The sequence below is a fragment of the Chanodichthys erythropterus genome, chromosome 10 (assembly GCF_024489055.1).
Source record: "Chanodichthys erythropterus isolate Z2021 chromosome 10, ASM2448905v1, whole genome shotgun sequence".
NCBI lineage: Eukaryota > Metazoa > Chordata > Actinopteri > Cypriniformes > Xenocyprididae > Chanodichthys > Chanodichthys erythropterus.
Genome location: NC_090230.1, coordinates 28,631,270 through 28,656,625, shown reverse-complemented (window position 1 = coordinate 28,656,625; position 25,356 = coordinate 28,631,270). Strand labels below are relative to the sequence as shown.

Sequence of the window (25,356 nt, the reverse complement as noted above, 5' to 3'; positions counted from 1 at the left end):
GTTTATTTAGCTATGTAAATGAGCACGTTTGATAGTTAATACTATAACTGATCATTTTTACAAACTTATTTTGAATTATTCACTTGAATGAAGCAGTACATTCAGTATATTTGCAACAAAATAAGTTGACACTGCATATCAGGAAACGGTTTATTCATATATAAACCATCATTTGTACATTCTACAGGTATTTCATAAAGGCACTTGAAGGAAAGATTCAGACTTTAATAATTACTGACAATAAAACTGTAGTCACCAGGAAATAAAGCAAATAAAGTCTGGGGTTAGTTAAAAATATATATACTGTGAATAATCATCTGCTTATAAACACATAAAATCAGCTCTTCAAATCCTGATCCGAGTGAAAATAGCAATTTGAGTCAGACAGATCACATGACGCACAGATCAAACACATGAGGGACTCGACACTAACAGAAATGAAAGAAAATCTCACCGGCTCCACAGACCACATCGAAGAGATCTAAAGCTGAAGTGTGTCATTCGTTTGGATCTTCAAATACTTAGTCTGATGTCGAGGAAGTCACTTCTTCATGAACTTCCTGTAAACACTGTGACTTCTCTTTATTGTTTTGTTCTGTCAAAGTCTGGCTCAGCCAATGGTGTGAGTTTGGGGCGGGGCTACCTGTTTGACGACCAATGGGGGCGAGTAATCGAAAACGGTCAATATGGCACACTTCAGCTTTAACATCAACAGGTAAAAGAGACGACATTCATCACATTAACTGAAGCCGTGAGAGAGTAACTAACGAGAAACGTGTTTCAAACTCGACAGCAGCTGGAATGCAGCAAATATCAGCGACCGCAGGCCGATTGCATAGAAAACATCCGTGGAAAAACAGCGTCCGTGTGTCGTCGCATTCTCACGTTCCCTTTCCAGAAGCACAGCGGGACGCTAGAACTGCACCCACTCCGAGCGCGTGTCCTGCGTGGACCTGTGGAGCACATCAGAGAGTGAGACGCCTGCGGACGGACGGTCAGAGCGACGGACAGACGTCATACTGACCCAGAGCCTGCCGCGGTGAAATCACCCCACAGGTCCTGAGAGGGCGGAGCCGGGGCGGGGACAGAGTCTCCAATGTCCAACAGTGTCCCTAAAGGGGAGGAGCCTTGTATTAGCCACACCCACCAATGACTATTATAAACACGGCGGATGTGAGCGCCTCACCTGTGCTGGGCGGAGCGACGGGTGTCATCTGCTGCACTACGGGTGGAGGAACGAGACCGCCGGCTCTCACACCGGGAGGAGGAGGAAGCAATCCGCCGGCTGCACGAGACTTCGCCGGCCCGCTGGGGTCTTTCTTCTTGATGTTCTGAGAGAGAGAGACAGAAATCACCACCTGTCTGTCTGACAGAGGCGGCCCGTTTCGAAGAAACAGCTGGAGGCTCCACCCCCCCCAATGAGAAAAAAAGACAACTGCGACTCAAATTTATTTATTTATTTACTATCATTTATTTATTTACTCTTAAAGGTGCCATCGAACGTTTTTTACAAGATGTAATATAAGTCTAAGGTGTCCCCTGAATGTGTCTGTGAAGTTTCAGCTCAAAATACCCCATAGATTTTTTTTAATAAATTTTTTTATCTGCCTATTTTGGGGCATCATTAACTATGCACCGATTCAGGCTGCGGCCCCTTTAATTGCTCGTGCTCCACGCCCCCCTCCCGAGCTCTCGACTCTATCATTGCATAAACAAAGTTCACACAGCTCATATAACCCTCAAAATGGATCTGTACAAAGTGTTCGTCATGCATGCATACATCGGATCATGTGAATATAGTATTTATTTGGATGTTTATATTTGATTCTGAATGAGTTTGATAGTGCTCCGTGTCTAACGGCTAATGCTACACTGTTGGAGAGATTTATAAAGAATGAAGTTGTGTTTATGAATTATACAGACTGCAAGTGTTTAAAAATGAAAATAGTGACGGCTCTTGTCTCTGTGAATACAGTAATAAATGATGGTAACTTTAACCACATTTAACAGTACATTAGCAACATGCTAACGAAACATTTAGAAAGACAATTCACAAATATCACTAAAAATATCAGACAGACATGCCATTATACAACAGTATTTTTTGTATTTCTTCAACAATTTTTTGAATGTTGCCACAGACACAAGGTAGCATATCTACATTGTGGGGAATATAATATAGTTGTCACAATTATGTTTAGTTGGTTTTGTCATGCACAGACTTTTAGAATGTATTTCATTAGTTCCTGTTTTTCATGTTTAATTTCCCAATTCTCATGTGTTTCTATAGTAACTGTCATTAGTTAGTATGGTTTCAGCTGTGTTTGATTAATTAGTATTATTTGTATTTACTAAAGTTGTGCCTTTGCCTTCATTTTCTGTTCAGTGTTACTCGTGATTATGTTAGGGTGTGTTACTCTGCCTGTTTTCTGGATTATCTTGGCAGAATTTATTAAACTATGTATTGGATTGATATTCATCTGAGTTTTCTTGTGTCTGCCTGACTTGCGTGACTATAATATAATAAAATATAAATAAGTGTTAGGAAAGTCACAATGATGAGGAAACATTCAAGGACATACTTTAATGATGAACGCATAGAAAGCAAAATATTTGCTCGCTTTTTTGAAGAATTCTGTAATATTACTGTAATAATAATAAACACAGTAACAAAATATTTACAGTGATTAAATTTGCAAAAAGCATACTGTGTAATTTTACAGTGTAGTCGATTTATAAATGTATTCTATCTACCACTAATTATACACATTATATGTATTCTATTTAATTTTAGGGGCTGTTTTTACGACACCTTTTTCAACTAAAATCTTTTTATGCATTCATTTACACGACAACAGCGTTTTGGTGGCCTGAAAATGAAAAGGTGCGTAATTTTTCTTTACAAAGTGACAACACTAACTACTTGCTTGGCATGCGTAATACAGCGTTTTTAGTCATTTTCGCAAATCCGTGTGAACGGGGATCGTTTTGATAATGTTGTCATCTGTACAAAGAAAAAACTTTTCCATTTTAAGTATTGTTGTCGTGTAAACGTACCCTTAAATATGAAGCTAAAACCACCAGTAGGTGGCGGCAAATCATTGCCTTAACGAGTAACTGAATCATTCAGTCAAACGATTCGTTTAAAACGGCTCATTTATTCAGTGACAAAGCAAGTGACGAGTGATTCGATGAGTCACTAGTCACACAGAACGATCGGCGCATGACGTCAAAGTACCGCGAGTGCGATTAAAAAGCATAAGGAGTCGCCTGCTCTCCAAACGCTCTTGCGCGACTTTGATGTCTGCGCCGCGCCGATGCATCTCGAACAAGCTTATTCATTAGACCGATCCGTTCAAAACGCAGATTCATTCAGTAAGGAAACATCGCGGTGTTGCTCGGAGACGTCACCATGGCTCTACTGTGTATTTGTTTAGAACTAAAATAAAGCAAAGCGAAATAAAGCTAAATATTCTCTAAAATGTAAGTCAATGAATATTAACTTCTTGTTTACTGAACTGTTGTATAAAACCGATATCACATTTGCAATCATGCTGATATTCTTGCTCATGTGATACTGCTTGACTATCTAAAGCCAAAAGCAAAGACATTTTTGACCCATTTCTTGAATTTTGGAGGCATTTTTTCTCCAAGCCCCCATTCATTTCTGACCCTGGAGTGTGAGCGGGGCACAAACTTCAAGTGAAACATGGCAAAGGTGGATCAGAATGTTATGATGTCGACAGCTGCTCACCCCGATGTTGATCTTGATGGTCTGACCCTCTTTGAAGCCCAAGTCCAGCTTTGGCGCCGAATCCTGAGTGGCTTCCTGTCGGGCGAATTCACTTTCCTGTTTCACCCACCTGTGACATGAGCGAGAGAGACCGTCAGAGGTTGTTACGCACTGCAGGTCAAAGGTCAGACTGAACGACTCACTTGAAATGATCCTGTAGTGCCACATTGAAATCGAACGAGTCGCCGCGGTCAGCAAAACCGATGCCGATGAACGCGTGACGGCCTGAAAGAACGACAATCACAAAACATACTCATTTCTCATCACATGGAAACTGTATCTTCATATATGTGTTTTCACACGGACCGTTTCCGTCTTCGATCCTGATGACGAAGTATCGGCTGGAGTCGGTGACGGCCTCCACTGCGCTGCCCGGATACTGATCCACCGGAGCCTGAGCGAACAGCTCGCCTGACACACACCGAAACACGCATGACACGCATGTTCACATGACCTGATCACACGTGTGTGTGTGTGTGTGTGTGTCGTTCACCTGTGTTTTTGTCCTCTAGTTTAATGAAGGCTGCAGTTCCTTTGGCTGTGATTTTCATGCGTCCGGTCCACGCCGGCTCGTCCAGCTTCCAGTCCGCCGCCCTGAAACACAATTAAAGTCACCGTGAAATCAACATTAATACTGCAGCGTTTATTATAAATCATCTTCATCGTTTTAAATTCACGTTCCCCGTAATCTTGAATCAGAATAACATCTCTGATGACGAGGACGGGGCAACCTGTCACTCACACGAGATCCTCCAATAGCAAACCACAACCATCCAATCAATTCCCTACGGACAAAATCAAGCCCCGCCCTACATTTGTTCTTGTTTGAGAAGCGATTCGCTCGGATATACGACACACAGATCAACGCAACTTCACTTTCATGATGACTTTAAGCATATCGATAAACACAAACTATATAATAACTCATCTGCACACAAACATTATTTGATACAGTACTAAATATTCATGTTTCGCTCATTAATATTCATATGTTATTCATCAGCCCTGTCTTCAACTCTTGAGGAGTTTCTGTTGTTGACAGCAGATGATCTGAATAATTATCGACCTGATCATGTGTTCGACGAATAATAGAATCAAATAAACATCAGATTGACAATGCGTGAGTTTATTGAGGAAGGAACTCAGCATCATGTGATCAGTGTTGTGAGTTTAACCCGTGATTAAACTCTAAAGCTGACTGATGCAGATCTCACCGGTATCCGCGGTTGGAGCTTCTGGGCGGAATTCGGTAAACATGAACCTCTGACTTCACACACACCACCGACTCATACAGTGCGCTAGTGTCCGCCATCATCACTGGAACACCACCGACAACACGTCACGGCACTTCCGCTTCCGCCTGCAGGCGACACAAAATAAAAGACAGTTCCCGCCCCCTCATTCAACAACATCCGTGTCAAACTGTAATATTATGCTTCATATTTCGTGTCGTGAGGTGACAGAATAACAAACACGTCATCATAAGAGCTGATTAAGTAGAAATGTGCGGAATAATAATCGGTGTTTTTCAAAGGCCTTTTGTCTTTTTGTACATTTCTGGAATGACTGTTAATGGACTGGTGTGGGATACAATTTGGACATTTTAAATAAATATTTCACACACACACACACACAAAAAAGCAATAAACTGAAACTAAACAATCTTTAAATATTATCCCAGCATTAGCATCTAACATAAACAGGTTTGACTGTTATATTGATTTATCTTGTGTTATTGTAGATACATTCTCTTACTTTGAGGTTTTTGGTCAAATTTCCGCTCATTTATTCACAGTTTTCACATTATATTTGTGTGTTTATATCTACACACATTACGTCGGTATTAAATCAAACATCTCAACTTAAAATATCACCATGATTAATTTTATACTTTTATATTTAAAGTTAAGTTGTTGGGCTTAATGGTGATATTTGGTGACATTTATTATCATTTAATATTAAATTCAAGTAACAAAATTAAGCAAAAATGTAATTTAATAATAAAGAAACAAAATGAACATTACCATTTTCTCATTTTAAGAAAGACAAAGATGCACTGCAAAACAACAAAAACAACTTTTCTTATTTAGTATTTTTGACTTTATTCCAGTCAAAATATCTAAAGATTCTTAATTCTGCCAATGGGGTAAGAAAAACATCTTGTTTTGTCACAGAAACAAGATTATTTTTCTTACCCCATTGGCAGTTAATTTAGCTTGTTGTAAGCAAAAACTCACTTCATCATATAAACATGATTCATGTTATACTTTTATATTTAAAGTCAAGTTGCTGGGCTCAGTGGTAAAATTGGGTGACATTTATTATCATTTAATATTAAATTCAAGTAACAAAATTAAGCAAAAATGAAATTTAATAAACAAAATGAACATTACTATTGTCTCATTGCAAGAAAGACAAAGATGCACTGGGGAAAAAAAAAACTTTGCTTATATAGTATAATTATAGTCTAAATATCCAAAAATTATAAAATCCAGAGTCTTTTACTAGATATGTAAAATGTTTTTTTTTTCTTGTTTTATCTGCCAATGGGATAAGAAAAACATCTTGTTTCATTGATTATTACATCTTGATTATTTTCTTATCCCATTGGCAAATAATTTTGCGTGTTTTAAGCAAAAACTCACTTAGTTTTTATCCCCCCCTCCCCCCTGAAAACAAGAAAAAAAAATATCTCATGAAAAACCAGTGTGTCAGTAAACCTTAAGCTTTTGTCCAGTCCGACGCCTCACATCCAAGCTCCTCCGTGAGATACGAGACCGGTGTGACACGCAGGTGACGCTCAATCAAAGCATCTGGATTTAAGAAATTTTAGATATTTCGACTGGAAACAAGACAAAAATACTAAATAGGAAAAGCATTTTTTGCAGTGTGCTGAACTTTTGAGAAGATACGAGAGCATCAAGACTACAAATACAAACTGACACTGATATTTTCATGAGTAAAAAACATGTTGAGGGCTGAAACAGATTTGTGCTCCATCAAACGAGTCACTTTAATGTCACAGAAACACTAAATACAGCAGCAGATCGACTCAGAGAACGAAGATCTCTGGCCTTCAAACGTCAGCTAAACATCAAACGCCTCCCGTTTTTCTACAGATTACCCAGCATGCCCTGTTTCTAAAACAGATACTGTTACCTGATACACAAAAATTGGTCTAAAAAATGCAAATCCCCCCGGTGACGTGAAGACCCCTACAAAACTAACACTCACAAAACCTGTGAAAAACACACAGCAAGCAGAAAAACACAGAGGAACATCTGGACGCAAAGTTCGTCAGAGTCTGCGTGGACTCGGGTGGCCGTTGTGGTACAGCTTCTGCTTGACGTGGACCACGTTATTCCCGGCGTCCTCCGGCGTCCGGCGCGGCTGCAGGCGTCTGCGCAGCTCCCTCAGGTTACACACGCGGGACACCCAGCGCCACGAGCGCCACAGCTCGCCGTCCGCACCTGAAACGACACGCAGAACCTCAGTCAGTGCGCAGCGGCGAACCGCACGCGCCTCTGACCGGAGCGAGCTCTCACCGTAGGCTCTGCTGGACCTCCAGAAGCGCAGCGCGCAGTGAAGCGCTCCGTCCAGCCACAGCAGGATCCAGCTGATGCAGAAGCCCATCAGGAGACCCAGGACCAGGTCCAGCTCCTGTTTGCTCACGCTGTTCCCCGTCGCGGAGGAGCCGATGGAGCCGGCCGAGACCGAGCCCTCGTACGGGATCACGTACTCCACATGATGCCTGTGGGACGGAGGAGAACACGCTTTCAGTAAACTTTCACAATCCTGACAATGTTTCTCCTAAAAAACAGACCCAAACGAGTAAAAAAAACCATGGTACACTCTTAAAAATAAAAAGTACCATTTTTGCTCTCCAAAGAACCTTTCAGTGATCATTTCTTAAAAGAACCATTTATGTTCAATGAAAAAACATTTATCAATTTTACTTTTTCACTGTAAATTACAAGATGACTGTTTCTGTTTCACTTCCATTCAACAATATTTTACTGTAGAATTACATGAAACGTCCCCATATTTTCAGCGAATAGAGTGAGAGAACTTACTGTTAGCCAATTAACAGGTTTTTAGTGCAGTCTTTTACTGCTGAAACGGGACGAGGACAGTAAATCTGAGTACAGTTTGAGAAGAAACATCTGAGAAGACTCTTTTCACTGCAGATCCACCCCAGTACAGTCATGTCACGCTTCGCCGTACGCCAAATATTATCTCATTCTTGAAGTGAAACGCGAGCTGGACGTGTTTTCGTGAGGCTGACAGGTTACGTCCAGTAGGTCAGGTGTCTGACGCTCAACAAGCTCTTTCTCCATCACCTGTTACTGCCGTCTTTCCCTCTGCACTCGTTAGGGCTCAGGTATCCTCACCGCTGACTAACCTACGCCACTGGAAAACTACAGACGGGTTCCTCAGGGTTTCCCCACCTCACAAACATACGTTTGGCTAACGGTCCCATTAAGTTATGAAAACGTTATTTCTGAATGTTCTCTGAACTAAAATGTTTTTTTCTTGGTTATGTGAACGTTAAGGGAACAAGTAGGAACACGTCCAACTAAAATGTTTCGGTTAAAAACGTTTTATGAACAATGTACTGCATAAATAATGTTTTTGTGAGAACATTATTAACGACCAGATAAATTTGAACGAATGTTCTTTTAGCGTTACTGCAAGAACGTTTGTTTCTAACTTTACGAGAAACTGGTTGTTTTTAAAATGTTTGTTTGTAGAACTTCATCACCAAAAAACATCTTGCCTAGAATCAATCGTTACTAGCTCGACGGCGTCACCTTCCCTCATTAGGGTTAGTTTACACGGTAATAATGTACTAAAATTTACGTTTTTCCTTTGTGTTTTTCACATACAGATGACAACCTTGTCAAAACGATCCCTTTCACAATGATCAGCGAAAACGTTTGAAAACGCTGTATTCTGCTGCCAGGCCAGTAGATGGCGATGTCACTTTGTAAAGAAGAACACTATAGACTGAACATGTAATACGTATGCGCATGACGACTGCGTTTTCACAAATTCACGTTGTAGTAGTTTACACGGAGACAATAATGGCGTCGTTTTTGCGTTTTCAGGCCCCCAAAACACCGTTGTCGTTTAAATGAACGGCCAAAACACAACGAAAGTGATATTGAACTGTAGCATCTGTGCTGTTACGGAAAATTGACCCAAGTATAAAGGTGCAGTCACGTATAATATTTCAGATTAATTTTGCGAGTTTATCAGTCAATAGCGTAGCGATGTATGAAGCACTGCTCTCAACTCAATTTTTTTAAGCAGTTTTCACGTGGTGAATTCATATAAATGCATATAATAAGCTATATGTGTATTTCAAATTAATATCATTCGAATATTTCGGATAATCATTAACTGAGAGTTTGGGGAGACCTGATTTCGAGGGAGGACCCGATTTGTCACGACACAAGCTGCATATTTTTAGACGCTGAAGACAGACGTCACTACCTGAACCGCACTGTGATTGGCTGCCGATCGCGTTTTTCCCTTCATATTTGCATAAAGTCGAGAACTGCCCAACGTTTTGACGCTCTCGAGCGCTTTCTCCGGTCCACTATCAATCCCACAATGCACTGCGCGAGCGTGAAGCTCAACTTCCATAGAAATGATTTGAAAATGCTCGCTTCGGACACGAACCGTAACGGATTTCTGCTGTAAATGTGACCGCATCGCATCGTATTTACTATGAATAAAACAAAAAAAACATGGTTATTGTAGTTATTCGTGTAGGTTTTGCGTGGTTATACAAATGGTAATCAATACACAAAACATTACTATAAGTTAATTAGGAATTAGTAAACCAGAAATCTGACATTTATTATTTAAATAATAGCTGGCTAAAGCTGCTCCCTTCATTTGTACCTGGCTATTAATGTGTCCAGTAAGTGAATAAAAATAAAGCGTATCTTACCTGCCGCAGGTGCAGTGACACACGCGCTCGGGTCCGCGCATGCGCGGTAGGATGAAGTTGTGAAATCGGTCCAGCAGCGCGTTCATGTCGGACACACACACGATGGCCTGGAAAACACCAAAACTACTGCCATTTCCCAGCGATTAGCGATTAAAAATGCATTTCAACATGTTTCTCCACAGAAAACCACACAATTATCAATAAAGTTGAGCTGCAGTCATTGAGAGAGAGAGTTATGTAATTCCTCAGCAGAATCTTCACACAGATCTTCTTACCAGCACCAGAACCGCTCCAGCCACCATAAACATCATCTTCATCCACACATCATCTTCATCACAGTCCAGAGATCGTCTTCATCCTCACAGTACATAAACATCATCTTCATCACAGTCCACAAACAACACAGATCGAGATATTATTTGACCATCATCTACATCAAATCCTGCTCAGATCTTCATCAGAGTGCGCGGATCCTCATCTTCCTCGCAGGTTCGCGCGGATGGAGGTGTTTAGCGGAGCATCAGATGTCTCACCTGCGGCTCGGATGCGTTTCTACAACATGTCCGCGAACGCGCGAGTGTCGCGGCGCGTCGGCAGAAGCTTCGGGCGCTTTCAGCGGGTGTTTATTTCCACCCACAATAGCAGAAAACAGAAAGAGCGCGGAGAATCGCGTCCAGATCTGATCTGTAAGTGATCTGCTGGAGTTTGACTGTATCAGATCTCAGATCAGTCCATTAGCTTAATGAGGAACTCCTGCGTCACGCTCATCTGGAATATCAGACCCGCGCGGGACACGTACAGAAATACCATGGTAATACCATGTTTTACACTGCGGCTTTTTTAATGTATTCGAACATTTAAGGCCCGTTCACGCCAACGACTATACTATATTAGCGCCCACGCGCGATATTATTCGTTATAAGCGCGCGCTGAAGTTTTGACGTAAATGCTCGCGCTCTTTAAAGTCGGATGGATTCTGATTGGCTGTTAATTCTTTTATCGCTAATCAGCTGAAATTACCCTGAAATTAAAAACACATCTCTGATATTGAGAGCTAGCGCAATTATTCAAACTTTATCGTTTTTGGTGTTCGCGGGCGTTTACCATCATAATATTCCGTACCGATTAAAATCTACCTCAGCATTTAGGCGCCATTCCTGGTTCAAAGTCGATTGTTTTGTTTTTTTCTCCACAAAATTGTATAATATCCAAGATTCACATTTCTAGTAATTGTGCAGTTAATTCTCATATTGTATTTTCAGAAAGTTTTTGAATATTTTTCCTTTCCTCAAATTTTTCACTACCGAAACACAATAATAAATAATTTAATAAGAAGGGTTACCTTGATCTATTGCGATCTTGATCTCATCTACCTTGTAAATATATATTGTTTGTTAAAGAAAGCTTTCACAGGTAAATCAATACAATGACAATATTTCAAGTGTAATTTATGAGATTTGTTGTATTTTGAATCCATTCTTTCTTTGTAAAAGTCATAAAGTTTATCAAACTGATTTCAAAGTGAATGTTTGAATAAACATTGAACCAAACACTATAATAACATCTGAGTTGATCATTCAATATACTTGATTTTTGACAAATCATCCCATGTTTCGGTCGTGACAGTAATGTGTTGGTAGTGACACATCACATGACACAATTTTAACTTTTATACTAAAACATATTAAAATACTAATGATTTGCATAACTGTACTAAAATTTAGTTTATTTTCCCCAAATAAATGATAATGTGTTTCCTTCTGTCACTACTGAAATGTGATGAAGTTTGACAATTTTCAACACTTTTGAGCCGCTCAAAGATGATGATCAGCACATGGTTATCTAACACAGATCTGAAAAGTTGAACACATAAACACAAAATTTTACAGAATAACAGCCAGAAAGTGTGTTTAATTGCAGAAAAGGTGTTTGTTAGTGACGTTCTTAAAGTTCCTCACAGATTTTCAGGCTTCTGAACACATTTAACTCAGAATGATGATCTATCTGCTGTGAAAGTGAGGCTGTGAGAGGAGGAACACACGAATATCTCCTGATCAGAAATGTAGAAGTGTGTTAAAATCAGTCTCAATGACTCAAACACACACCGTTTCGGTAATGACATGAACATGAGGGACACTTTTTTTTTTTTTTTTACATAAAGTTTCATGATTTAAAAATAAAATATAAAATAATTTAACTTATTTTTTTAAAACCGCAATGGAAAAAATTGCAAAAATTATTTCAATATCATTTTCATAAATGTAGGGGTCAGGGTTCGGGACAGACACCTCCCAACTGAAATTACCCAATAAATGATTATGTGTGTGTGTGTGTATGTATATGTATATATATATATATATATATATATTAATCTTAATATTTTAAATATTATTGTGGGATTCAACAGATAATAGAAGGATCTTAGTTAACATCTAAAATTTGAATACTTAAATGCTTTTTAATGTGTTTTTTTGGTTGTGGGACAGCAGATTGCACATATATAATAAAAAACAAACACGTTCACTGAGATTCATCGACGCTTTATTCATTCATTCATTCATATATAGCGCAATATTTACAAGAATAATTTCAGGCACTCTGGGCTGCTTCAGGTACAATTACAGAATCATCCTTTCACTTGCAAAATTAAAGGGAAAACAAAAAACAAAACAAAAAAATATGATCAATGGGTATCAAATCCCATGTTTAAATAACGGTAAAAGAAATTCATGAGAAACTCAAAAGATATCATCCCATCTGCCCATCTGAGTTATTAAACATTACATCCTCTAAATAAAACATCTTTTTAAACGTGATCAGATACGGTCGGGCTGCAACACCCTTTAAATGCAAGAAAACCCTTATTATTATTACTATTATTAACTCGGAGGGTTTTGTCACTAATGGGTTTGTTGGCAGCGCTGCAGGTCAAGAACTGAACGCTCGTGTCTAGAACCTTCTCTGTTCAGTTCAGCATTCGGTGTCCGTGAACACATCAAAACATCACGACCGCGAGTCGAGTCTGTGCGCAGGGCGGTCGCGCTGCTGAGGTTTGTGTTGACAGTAAACAGAATGAGAGAGAGAGAGAGTCACGTGACCGCCGGCGCCAGAGTTACAGTCCTGACCGAGCTCTGTGCGCGTCACGTCACGTGAGAGTTTCTGCATGTAAATGAGGGCGCTGCCATGGCAACCAGCCTGACGACGCGGGTCAGTAGAAGCAGACGGTGTGAAGGAACGGTCTGTGGCTTTTGTCCTCAAACTCCTGCAGAAGTTCATCGATCTCGTTCTCCATGTCGTCAGTGTGCTGAATCTGGGAGAGAGACGGACGGATCAAAACACTCATCTGGGAACGATCACACACAAAAACGCCATCAAAAATTCAAGAAAAATTAAGGTTCACGCAACATGTTCTCGGATTGTGAAAATTTGCGTAAGAACGATTTGACAAGCAAACAGGAAACGCGAGCAGAACGAATTCCACGTAAATTGTTGAAATCATTTTTATGTGAACTGAATGTGATCATTCACACGAGTTTTATGAAACGCGAGCAGAACGAATGCGTAAATTGTTCGTATTTATAAAAATGTTCGTATCACAGCAACCAAAACGTCTCAAAAAGCTGCGCCTCAACTCTCAAGCGCCACCAGCTGGACGTTTTCAGAAGAACACCAGGTATTTTTTTTTTCAGCTGGCTAAAAATGCTTTGGTTTAATAAATTAATTAACGTTTAGTAAATTAACAATAATTAAATATATTTATTGTTAGGCAGATATGGCTTATTAGTCTCTTCTGCATTTATGCAATATACTGGCATCAACCCTGAGACGGGAGTGCGGAAGATTCCACAGCGTTCCTCGGCACGTCATTTACATATGTTGTAATTCATACGCGGGGATTATGCCAATTGTGAACGAGCGCCCTATTTACGAATGATTGGAATTCATTAACATTCACAATTAACTATCAAATCTGATGTTTACGAAGCGTTTGTGAATCAGCAAAGGTCCGTTTTGTGCGCAAAATACTCCGAATTTACTCACATTTATGAAAGTTTCATGAATGAGGCCCTTAATGTAAGAAAATTAACAAATGTTCATGAAACTCCTATTCTTCTTAAAGTTATTCTTACAGAAATGTTGTGCTAACTGCATAAACTTGTGTATGAATGGCTTGAAGAACACAAAATGTGTAAACCGATAAAACCATATTGCGTAAATTATGAAATTTAATTAACATCAGCAATTTTATCGACAATTTACACATTTCATACTGTATTATACTATTAGTTTTCAATATATTGGATTAGTTTTTATATAATATTTTGTTTTATTTTAATTAAATTTGTAATTGTGTTGTTTTATTGGTTTCTTTTTCAGTTTTACATCGTTAAAATCAATGAAAATGAGAAGTTACTAGCTAGCAACTAGCTGAAACAAAATGTTACTTCATTTCAGTTAAAGTTCATTTATTTCATTTTTTTTTTTTTTTTAAGTTAACTATAATAAACCCAGATTTCATGATCAATCATCAAACCATTCTTACGTAAATTTGCACAACACGTGTAAGAAAGGTTTTATGGAAGTACATGAAATTGTAAAAAGAAAAAGAAAAGTTTTTTTTCCATGAAAACTGAGCAGCAGGAATTTGTAGAAGGTTTTCATTAAGCATTAAGTGAACGAAGCGCACGCGTTTAAAGGCCGCTCACACCTACAACGACTCTAACTATATAAACAACCACACCAGCGGACGACAGCGTTCAGTGTTGACGTCTGCTGCATGACAGGCTCTTTAGAGCAGGAAGGATTGTGATTGGCTGTGGACAGTCAGGTGTGAACAGCCTGAGCTCTACTCACACACTGGCACAGTTCACAGATGAGGAAGGCTCCCAGCGTGGCCTCCTCGTGGTTGTCCTGAATGTCCACGTTGATGACGTGCACCGGCTGAAAGGTCTCCTGCTCGCGCGAGTTCAGGTCTGAAAGAGACGCACGGGTTATTCAGGAGCTCACGATGCTGACGTAACTCAACAGATGTGTTCAGACGTCTCCTCACCCTCCAGCACCTGGTCGTACACGCGCTCCTCGCAGGTGATGACCAGGTCAAACTGGTCTTTGCAGCTCTGGAAGCGCTCGGGCCGTGTCTTAATGCGCTTGTTGCGGTCTAACATGTGTAAGATGCCATTCTGTGTGTATCTGAGGAGGAGCAGCAGTCAAGGAAGACAACATACACACACACCGAGACATTCTCACATCAAACTGCCATGATTACAAAGGGTTAAAACAGTGGAAACCCGTGCACTAGCGCCATCTGCTGGCCAACCTGTGGAAATCACTTCTGCGTGTCAGAGTCCAGACACACAGACTCAACTATGCCACTATTTGGATGAATCCATTTCATTTCATTGCTGAATAACACAATGTGAGAGACAAAAAGTAAATAAGCATTCATGGGGCGATCACAAACACCAAATAAACCTGCCGTCGTTCATGTTAACTAAAAATAAGTTTCTCTTTGCTCTGCTGAAAATGAGGCTGGTAAAGATTACATTATAATGATGTATTTTAAACATCAAATGCTTCAGATCTGAGAAAGAGTTGATCTTCCACTGCAGTTTCAGGAACATTCGTATTTATACAAGTATAGTTTATTAAAACAAAAACTCACTCATTTTATCATTCATCAGGTGAAAAGTCTAAACAAAAATGTTGTTTATGTCTAGTTAAAAATATCAACAAATCCTTAAACGTACTCTCAAAGCACCAGTGCGTGAGATATGAAGACGTGTCTTCTTGAACACTAGTGTGTTTTGGCAGACAGTGTTTAAAAAAGACAAAATACACCCGTCCAAAGTAAAATGCTTTGCTTCCTCAAATAAAATCTCGAGTTATAGATCTTTTAACTGTAAAATATAACAAAAATACTAGGATAACAGAATCACTGATGTCTGGAGCACAAACACTAGTAATAAAGATAATAAACGAACATTAGTACTAGTGATGCTCGACTCGACGCTTAAAAATAACTTTAAAATTAAATAAAAGTGTCCTGAACAATTATTTTGCATCTGATCGTCCGGAGAACTGTGCCTGCATCATCTACAGTGCCGAAATATACTTCATAAAACATCAAAAGAACAAATAAGACGGAGTTTGCAGTTGTGGGATGCTTACGGCCATGGTTTGCTCATGAATCCTGTGCTTCAGTTTGAGTTGTTCTGGCTAAACCACTGGACTAGAGATCATCAAACGGCTTACTTTCACACGCCGGCCCGATTCATCATGCGTGACGCGAGCGAATAAATCTGTGTGATCCGCTTTCACGTGAATTATGGAAAAGACCGCTCTATTTTCATCAAAACATGACCAAAACACTGAGTAGAGTGAAGCGAACGGAAAACTTACTGGCCATGACGCTGTAGGACACACCTGTCTCTTTGACAATGAATTTGATCATACTCTTTCCTTCGTGTTCACAATAAAGGTCATCGGTGGATTTAAAGGGATAGTTCATCAAAAATGAAAAATAAAAGTCATTACTCGCTCACCCTCATGTTGTTCCAAACCTGCATGAGTCTTTCTCCTGTGGAACACAAAAGGAGATATTCTGAAGAACGCAGAGAACCAAATATTGGACCCCAGTGATGTTCTTCTCTAATGCACCACAGACGGTTCGGGACGACATGAGGGCGAGTGAATGATCATTTTTGGATGAACTGTACCTTTACCGTCCCTTCAAGCGGCAGGAGCGCAGAGGTCATGGGTTCGATTCCCAGGGAAAGCAAGAACTGATCAAGCGCAATCAATGTTGCTTTGCGTCTGCGAGTGTGTAAATGTGATGTGAGGATTATTCCACATGGAAAAGAGCTTATTAAAAGACACAAGCCATGCATTATGTTGCAGATCCTAAGGGCTGTTCACTACAACAAATATAACTATATTAGCGTCCACACCAGCGGACAATATCGTTTTAAACATTGTAGTTGTGAAGTGCACTCAATTATTCTACATTCAGAATGATTTTTAAAATCGTTATTGTCCTCAGTGTGAACAAGCCTCGAGTCACTTTAAAGGGTTAGTTCACGCCAAAATGAACTTTCTGTCATTAATTACTCACCCTCATGTCGTTCCACACCCGTAAGATCTTCATTCATCTTCAGAACACAAATTAAGATATTTTTGATGAAATCCGATGGCTCAGTGAGGCCTGCATAGCCAGCAATGATATTTCCTCTCTCAAGATCCATTAATGTACTAAAAACATATTTAAATCCGTTCATGTGAGTACAGTAACGACTTATTTAGTGATGGCCGATTTCAAAACACTGCTTCAGGAAGCTTCGGAGCGTTATGAATCTTTTGTGTCGAGTCAGAGTCACGTGATTTCAGCAGTTTGACACGCGATCCGAATCATGATTCGACACAAAAGATTCATAACGCTCCGAAGCTTCCTGAAGCAGTGTTTTGAAATCGGCCATCACTAAATAAGTCGTTATTTTGTTTTTTTGGCGCACCAAAAATATTCTTGTGGCTTTATAATATTAATATTGAACCACTGTACTCACATGACCTGATTTAAATATGTTTTTAGTACATTAATGGATCTTGAGAGAGGAAGTGTCATTGCTCAGGCCTCACTGAGCCATCAGATTTCATCAAAAATATCTTAATTTGAGTTCTGAAGATGAACGAAGGTCTTACGGGTGTGGAACGGCATGAGGGAGAGTAATTAATGACAATAAATTACATTTTCGGCTGAACTAACGATTTAAGCTAGGTCAGTGTTCATGTTTCCTGTCAAATAATCAGTGTATTAATCAATCAGGGGTTTCGTCTCTTTTTTGGGGGGGTCCTGCAGTGCAGATCTGTCAGGTGTATTTCTGTGTATGCGCTAGGGATACAGTTCCTTGTCTTTACGGACCAAGTCGTTGTACATCTGCTCATAAGTGGTTTTGAAGTCGTAAATGTTGGGTTTGTCCGGAGCGGGTCCCGGGAGTTTCACATGGGTTCCCGTGCCGAAGGAACGCACATCAAAGCCTCGCTTGCTGGAGAAACAAGAGAGACAGTGAGAAATCACAACAGATCAGAACAGCAAACACATGCGGACAGAAGAGACGTGAAGAAAAATCCTGTTCAACCTGTGTCGACTTACCTGAGATCAATTACCTCACCTAGATCGACCTAGATTGTGTCTTAAAGGATTAGATCACTTCAGAATTCACATTTCCTGATAATTTACTCTCCTCCATGTCATCCAAGATGTTCATGTCTTTCTTTCTTCAGTGGAAAACAAATGAAGGTTTTTGAGGAAAACATTCCAGGATGTTTCTCCATATAGTGGACTTCACTGGGGTTCAATGGGTTGAAGGTCCAAATGTCAGTTTCAGTGCAGCTTCAAAGAGCTCTACATGATCCCAGACGAGGAATAAGAGTCTCATCTAGAGAAACCATCGGATATTTTCTTAATAAAAATAAACATTATATACTTTTTAACCACAAATGCTCGTCTTGCACTGCTCTGTGATGCTCCACGCATGACGTAATCATGTTGGAAAGGTCACATGTGACGTAGGCGGAAGTACCGATCCAGTGTTTACAAAGTGAATGTGCAAGACGAGCATTTGTGCTTAAAAAGTATAGAATGTTTGTTTTTTTTTTGTAGAAAATGGTCGATGGTTTCTCTAGATGAGACTCTTATTCCTCGTCTGGGATCATGTAGAGCTCTTTGAAGCTGCACTGAAACTGACATTTGGACCTTCAACCCATTGAACCCCAGTGAAGTCCACTATATGGAGAAAAATCCTGGAATGTTTTCCTCAAAAACCTTCATTTCTTTTCCACTGAAGAAAGAAAGACATGAACATCTTGGATGACATGGAGGAGAGTAAATTATCAGGAAATGTGAATTCTGAGGTGAACTAATAGTAAGACAAAATCTTTTCTAATTAAAATTAGACCAATCTACCTTATTATAACCGACTTGACGAGTCTTGAAGAAAAATGTTATAATATGACTATGTTTTTAAGCAGTTTATGCCACCGGCCACTGAATATAAACTCTAGACTCACCTGAGATTTTCCATACTAATTTTATCTACGGCTAACAAACGGTACCATGTGCTGGTATTCTCTGAAGTACCATGGTACATGAACATGTAATGGATCAGTACCATGGTATTACCATCACTGTACCATAGTACTGCGTTTTAGTAAGGGAGCATATTAAAATACAAGTCTGTTATAATTTCGCTGGTCCGACTAGTTTGTTCCAGAACTTTCTCTCGTTTTGTCTTTTTTCGATTTCACGTTTTTAGAAGATCTTCGTCTGCTTCCGTGTTTCTCGGCGCGTTTCTTCAGCGAAAATAATATAAAATATGTTTATGTAATGATTCTCGGTTCGTTTCTCGCAATATGACGACTGCAATCCGCTTTTGGACCATCCGAGAATACAGAACGACGAAATGATCAAGAAACCGGCTGGGCTCGAGTTCGGCTGGGTTCGGCTCGTTTTTCTCGTCGTTACCTCAGGATGTTGTGCGCTTCCATGCTGCGGTTCTGGTTGCTGGAGCACACGACCGCGACACGCAGCGGATGGGCCGGCATCGCTAGCTAAAGCCCGGGGAGAGTGGAGCGAGTTTGAGGGGAACGGTTCGGCACGAGAGCTCGGTTCGACAGCTCCTCACGGATCCGCTGAGGGGGAGAAAATGGCGGATGAGCTGCGCAGCTGTCAGTGAGGCGTCACAATAGGGGGAGGGGCGGTGGGCGGAGCCTCACAAAAGCGAATCACAATGACGTATTATGTGATGTCTTTATCAAACTTCATTTCGCTGTTGGATGGCAGTGTGATTTGTGTGTATAAAAAAGCAATAAAACTGTATTAAATTCACCCCTCGTTTATTGACACAAAAGGTTTGTATTACAGAGAAAAAGCACAGTATTCAAACGACTGTTCAGCCAGTCAGTGGGTCCTTATTTTGGTGAATATTACAAACTCATATTAATAACTTTGTGTAAAGATAAGGCATACTGTAAATTATTGGGTTTGACACACAGAACATCAGAGTACAAAACTACAGCATCCTTCTAATAAAAGGAAAGCAGCTTTTCTTCCTTAATACTACAGTCAGATCACTTAAAATCTTCATCGTTTCATCATATGCAGTGACCGATTCAATGACTTGCATTTCTAAAACAAATATTTATAGCTATCAGTCTAAATATCAGTGAGCGCACAGTATTTGGTAAATGGGATTATTAAACGAGACTATAGATGAAAATGCACTTAAACACAGGAAAAAAGCTTGTCGGGATATAGTGTATGGCTATGTTCGGAATAGCATACTGCAATATTATTTCTACTATTGCTGCGGTATATTGTGTCCCACAATGCACTGCGTTGAGCGTGATGAAAGTAGTCTCATTATTTGAACCGGTAACACTTTAAACTCCACTAAAAGAAGTATTTTCTAAGAAGATGTTCTCATGAGACAACGATGTTGACTTTTTAGGTCCTAGTTGTGATATAAAATGTCAAAATTGTTACTTTGTATGTTATAATGCTATAACTTTTAAATCTCATAATTTGCTTTTTATGCCACAATTTTACTTTTTAATGTCACAATTTCAACTCTTCATCTCATAATTATGACTTAGTATGTCCTAATTTTGACTTTCTGCATTATAATTCATAATTTTACATTTTGTCAATATCTCTGTCAAAATACTTTTGACTTTTATCTCATAATTTTGATATTTTATGTCCTAGTTATATCAAAATTATGGCTTTGCATGTCTTATCACTTATATTGCTATAATGCCATAATTTCGACTTTTTAATCTCATAATTATGACATATCTAGTCATAATTTCAAACTTTTATGACATAATTTTGATTTTTCCTGATCAAATGTTAAAATTTTTATGTCCTAATTACCACTTATATTGCTATAATGCCATAATGACTTTTTAATCTCAGTTTTTATTTTTTTATCACAATTTCAACTGTTCATCTCATAATTTAGATTTAGTATGTCCTAAATTCAATTTATGCTCATAATTTTGGCTGTTATCTCATAATTATGACTTATTATGTCCTAATTTGGACTTTTTGTCAGTTATCACTTAGTATGTTATAATTAATAATTTTGACTTTTTATGACCTAGTTATAATACCAAAATTATGACTTATGCATGTCCTAATTATCACTTATATTGCTATGATGCCACAATTTAGAATTTTTAATCTCATAATTCTGATTTAGTGTCATAATTTTTACATATGGTCATAATTTCAACTTTTTATGCCATAATTGACTTTTTGTGTCCTAGTTATGATATTAAGTGTTAAAAATGTTACTTTGCATGTCATAATTATCACACATATCGCTATAATGCCATAACTTTTTAATCTCATAATTATGACTGTCATAATTTTGACATTTTGTCATAATTTCAAACTTTTATGCCATAATTTTGATTCTTTTCTGTCCTAGTTGATATAAAATGTTAACATTATGTCCTAATTATCAGTTATATTGCTATAATGCCATCATTTTGACTTTTTAATCTCATTTTGATTTTTTTATCACAATTTCAACTTTTCGTCTCATAATTTAGACTTAGTATGTCCTAATTTTGATCTTTTTCACTTAGTATGTTATAATTTTGATCATTTATGTCCTAGTTATAATATCAAAATTATGACTTTGCATGTCCTAATTATCACTTATATTGCTTTTTAATCTCATAATTCTGATTTAGTTTTTACATTTTATCATAATTTCAACTTTTTATGTCATAATTTTGACTATTTGTGTATGATAAAGTGTTAAAAAATGTTACTTTGTATGTCCTAATTATCACTTATATTGCCATAATTTAGACTTTTTAATCTCATAATTTAATTTTCTTTGGTCTCAATTTTGACTTTTATCTCATAATTGACTTAGCATGTCCTAATTTTGATTTTTTTGTCATAATTATCACTTCATAATTTTGACATTTAGTCCATTTCATTTTTTATGCCATAATTTTAACTTTTATCTAATTTTGACTTTTTATGTCCTAGTTATAATATCAAAATATTTGATATGCGTCCTCAGAACAATGCTCTTGGAACATCATATTTGTACGTGATGAATGTTATCCAAATGTTGACAGAAAATGTCCATAGAAAATGTTATACTTGCGTCACCTTTTAAATAACATTCAAATTACGCCACATTAGAAACGTTGCAAATCAGTGTTCCCACAACGTTTTTAGAACACAGTGGACGCCACTCACATGCGACATGAGGATATTGTGTACTACTGAAGAATTATCGTACACTATATTCAGTAAAGTATCCCATTCCGAACACAGCCTGTGTGTAGTAGTGTTACTCTCAGGAGCAGCGCAGCATTTCTACACGAATTCTGCATTAGTTTCTGATCCTGAGTTATAAGGTGTGTGTGTGTCTGCGTGATGATAGCGATGTTTCTTTTCACAGGTGTGTGTGCAGGTGCGATCTGTGCGAGTGCTGCGTCGTCAGCGTCGGGTTCATGATGTTTTCGGTGATGTACGCCACCAGCAGACAAATGATGACCAGCATCACGCAGATGGCTCCGCCCACTGTTGTCATGGCGATGACGATGTCCTGCATCCCGCTGGGCTGGAGGCTGAACTCCACGCAGGCTTCGGCCTGGTCGAGGGCGTAGGGCCGCACGCAGAGGCGGTACGGCACGTTGGCGTGCAGCTCGTTGAGTAAATAATCCCTGCAGCTGCTGCCTAAATGCACGACGGCGCATTCGAACTGCGTGTAGCTGCCGTTCCACCAGCAGCTGAGCCTGAAGCCGCCCGCCTGCCCCGGTGCGGGGCTCTTTGGTGGGGCGTGAGCCGTCCACTGAATAAACACACTTCCGTTGGACAGGATGTTGGCAGTGAGTTGTCCGTCAGGTGAGCTCACCTGTCGACAGGATGCACCGGCGCACCTGAAGTCCGGTAGGGTGTACCGGAAGCACAGACGCCCGGGGTCACCGGCGTCAAGAGTGCGGTAGGCGCACAGCGGCCCGACTTCCCCCAGAACACGCCACCGCCTCACAGTAGTGCTGTTGTCCTGTAGCTTTGGTATCCGCTCAGAGTCGAATTTATTGGTGTTATTACTGTATTGCGCATCGCTGCTGGTCCGGTTCGGTAAAGCCCTGCTGAGAAGCAGCAGAACAGCGAAGCAGCAGCGGAGGACAACCGATCCCTGATGGCCTGCCATGTCTGATTTATCGCTTATATGTTCACAAACGGCGGACAGATGCGGAGAATACCGGAGCGCGTGCGTTCGCCATCACACCGATGCGCGCGACGACCTGCAAAAAAAACAAAAAAAAACAACCCAGAATGAACCGAACTCAAAACACCGACTCATGCTGCACACACCGACCTCAAATACACAATAACGGCTGCATCTCTGAACACAAGACGAGCTTAACAACCTCGAATATCAGTATGAAGCAGACTGATGAGGATTTGATGGAAATAAAGATGGAAATATAAAGATTACCTCAGAGAAAACCGTCCGCTGCAGCCGCCGAACGAGAGCGCGCATGTGTCTGTGCGTGCGCGCGCGTTTAATCACTAATTATCATACTTCCTCTCGCTTTTCATTCATTCTGTCACACACACCAGACAATTTGTTCAACAATTCTACAAAAGACTTATAATTTTTGAAATATGCTCTGTCATTAATCATTCTAATTAATTTTAAATTAACCAACGATCGAGCTTGGGAAGATCTATTGCTAACAAATTTGAGTATTTGCGAAAAGAATCAACTGTTTTACATGTAGGCTTAGGCTTATTTCACGTTTTTGGACACGTACATTCTGGAGCAGAAGCAGCAAAACGTGGTTTGATTTTGTGTGTTTTTCGTGAATTTTGTATCCAATGTTTTACTGAAAATACCTGAAAACATATGATAGGCGGGCCATCACGTGTATTTATAAATTCTTGACTTAAAAATAAAATAATAAAAATAAACCTACCCTGAAAAACATGACATGTCGTCCACGTGGCAGGTAAATAACAGAAAGATTCTGTTCTTCTGTGCGAGGAAAGCTTCGTGAACATTGTGTATTTAATTTAGCATTAGTTTAGTGTTTATTCTTTCCTTCTTCACGGTGTGTTTTCAGTTGTTCGCCTGTTTGAATATGACGCCATCTAGTGTTCATCTCAGAGACAACAGAGAGAAATGAGTATTAAAGGGTTAGTTCACCCAAAAATGAAAATTCTGTCATGAATTACTCGCCCTCATGCTCTTCCACCTGTAAGTCCTTCATTAATCTTCAGAACACAAATTAAGATATTTTTGATGAAATCCGATGGCTCCTGCATAGCCAGCAATGACATTTCCTCTCTCAAGATCCATTAATGTACTAAAAACATATTTAATCAGTTCATGTGAGTACAGTGGTTCAATATTAATATTATAAAGCCACAAGAATATTTTTAGTGCGCCAAAAAAACAAAATAACAACTTATATAGTGATGGCCGATTTCAAAACACTGTTTCAGGAAGCTTCGGAGCGTTATGAATCAGCGTGTCGAATCATGGTTCGGAGCACCAAAGTCACGTGATTTCAGCAGTTTGGCGGTTTGACACGCGATCCGAATCATGATTCGACACAAAAAATTCATAACGCTCTGAAGCTTCCTCGTTATTTTGTTTTTTCGGTGCACCAACAATATTCTGGATCTTGAGAGAGGAAATGTCATTGCTCCCACAGAGCCATCAGATTTCAACAAAAATATCTTAATTTGTGTTTTGAAGTTGAACGAAGGTCATACGGGTGTGGAACGGCATGAGGGCGGGTAATAAATGACATTATTTTTGTTTTGGGGTGAACTTACCCTTTAAGTAGGCTATAGTTTATCAGCACCATAAAATGAGACGATCTTGAGGTAAATAATAAAGGCGGGAACAAACCTGCGTAAGAATGACGTGCGCGCGGCCAATGAGCGAGTGAAATATTCCCCGTCATCATTGTGAAGCTGGTCAAAGTGTTCATCTGAGGATTGAGTCAGCGCTTCGTCTAATGATGGGAACATGCAGAATCAGACAGAGTTTAATCAGACCCCTGAGTATAAGAGCCCAATGCATCTTCATCAGCACTTTACACTCACAGAATTTAATAAGACTTTTACTCCAGTAAATTAGGATGGGTTTATTTATGGAGGTAAATATCCGGATTAGACCAGACAGCCTAATTTGAACTAACTTTCCATTACCGTTACTGGAAGAACGTTTGTTCAACTTTGAAAGAACATTGCCAGAACGTTCCCTGTTAGCGGTGAAATATGAAATGCTAAAAACAGCTCTGAAACAGAAATCAATTCATAAAACAACGAAAACATAAAAAGACAACACATTAATATATATCAAATCATTATTTAAGTCAATAAAAGAATGGTTATTATAGTCTCCTCCAGTTCTCACTGGATGTTCAGCAATCACATTATCATTAAACTGAGTTTATCGTCACTCAGGCATTTAATAATTGATTAAAGATTAAAATCCCAAAGGCCTCAGAAGCCTGAATAACTGCAAAGTTTAATGGAGCGAGGTTGCGCATCTGAGCGTGC

General features: G+C 39.3%; 4 protein-coding genes across 7 annotated transcripts; all 4 read right to left on the bottom strand.

Annotated features, from left to right (window-relative positions):
• Window positions 1–156: 156 nt before the first annotated feature.
• Window positions 157–5,142, bottom strand: necap2 (NECAP endocytosis associated 2). The gene is made up of 8 exons (XM_067397192.1): window positions 5,008–5,142; window positions 4,287–4,387; window positions 4,100–4,204; window positions 3,937–4,018; window positions 3,755–3,863; window positions 1,187–1,331; window positions 1,025–1,112; window positions 157–953 (listed from the first exon to the last, which is right to left on the bottom strand). Exons 1-8 carry the CDS (start codon window positions 5,106–5,108, stop codon window positions 914–916), a joined length of 771 nt encoding a protein of 256 aa, XP_067253293.1. The 5' UTR covers window positions 5,109–5,142; the 3' UTR covers window positions 157–913.
• A 965-nt stretch (window positions 5,143–6,107) lies between these two features.
• Window positions 6,108–10,608, bottom strand: tmem240b (transmembrane protein 240b). 3 transcript variants are annotated; one of them, XM_067398910.1, is made up of 4 exons: window positions 10,028–10,608; window positions 9,753–9,859; window positions 7,339–7,544; window positions 6,108–7,263 (listed from the first exon to the last, which is right to left on the bottom strand). In XM_067398910.1, exons 1-4 carry the CDS (start codon window positions 10,067–10,069, stop codon window positions 7,091–7,093), a joined length of 528 nt encoding a protein of 175 aa, XP_067255011.1. In that variant the 5' UTR covers window positions 10,070–10,608; the 3' UTR covers window positions 6,108–7,090. The 3 variants fall into 3 exon arrangements, with proteins under 3 accessions (XP_067255011.1, XP_067255013.1, XP_067255012.1); XM_067398912.1 differs by having other exon boundaries at window positions 9,753–9,878; window positions 10,028–10,606; XM_067398911.1 differs by having other exon boundaries at window positions 9,753–9,875; window positions 10,028–10,606.
• Window positions 10,609–12,281: 1,673 nt separating this feature from the next.
• Window positions 12,282–19,475, bottom strand: ssu72 (SSU72 homolog, RNA polymerase II CTD phosphatase). Its single transcript, XM_067397182.1, has 5 exons — window positions 19,270–19,475; window positions 17,648–17,791; window positions 14,803–14,942; window positions 14,607–14,725; window positions 12,282–13,062 (listed from the first exon to the last, which is right to left on the bottom strand). The coding sequence occupies exons 1-5, from the start codon at window positions 19,347–19,349 to the stop codon at window positions 12,961–12,963; spliced, it is 585 nt and encodes a 194-aa protein (XP_067253283.1). The 5' UTR covers window positions 19,350–19,475; the 3' UTR covers window positions 12,282–12,960.
• Window positions 19,476–22,228: 2,753 nt separating this feature from the next.
• On the bottom strand, window positions 22,229–23,842 carry fndc10 (fibronectin type III domain containing 10). 2 transcript variants are annotated; one of them, XM_067395754.1, is made up of 2 exons: window positions 23,760–23,842; window positions 22,229–23,084 (listed from the first exon to the last, which is right to left on the bottom strand). In XM_067395754.1, the coding sequence occupies exon 2, from the start codon at window positions 22,988–22,990 to the stop codon at window positions 22,229–22,231; it is 762 nt and encodes a 253-aa protein (XP_067251855.1). In that variant the 5' UTR covers window positions 22,991–23,084; window positions 23,760–23,842. The 2 variants fall into 2 exon arrangements, with proteins under 2 accessions (XP_067251855.1, XP_067251856.1); XM_067395755.1 differs by lacking the exon at window positions 23,760–23,842 and adding an exon at window positions 23,279–23,307.
• Between the last annotated feature and the right edge of the window lie 1,514 nt (window positions 23,843–25,356).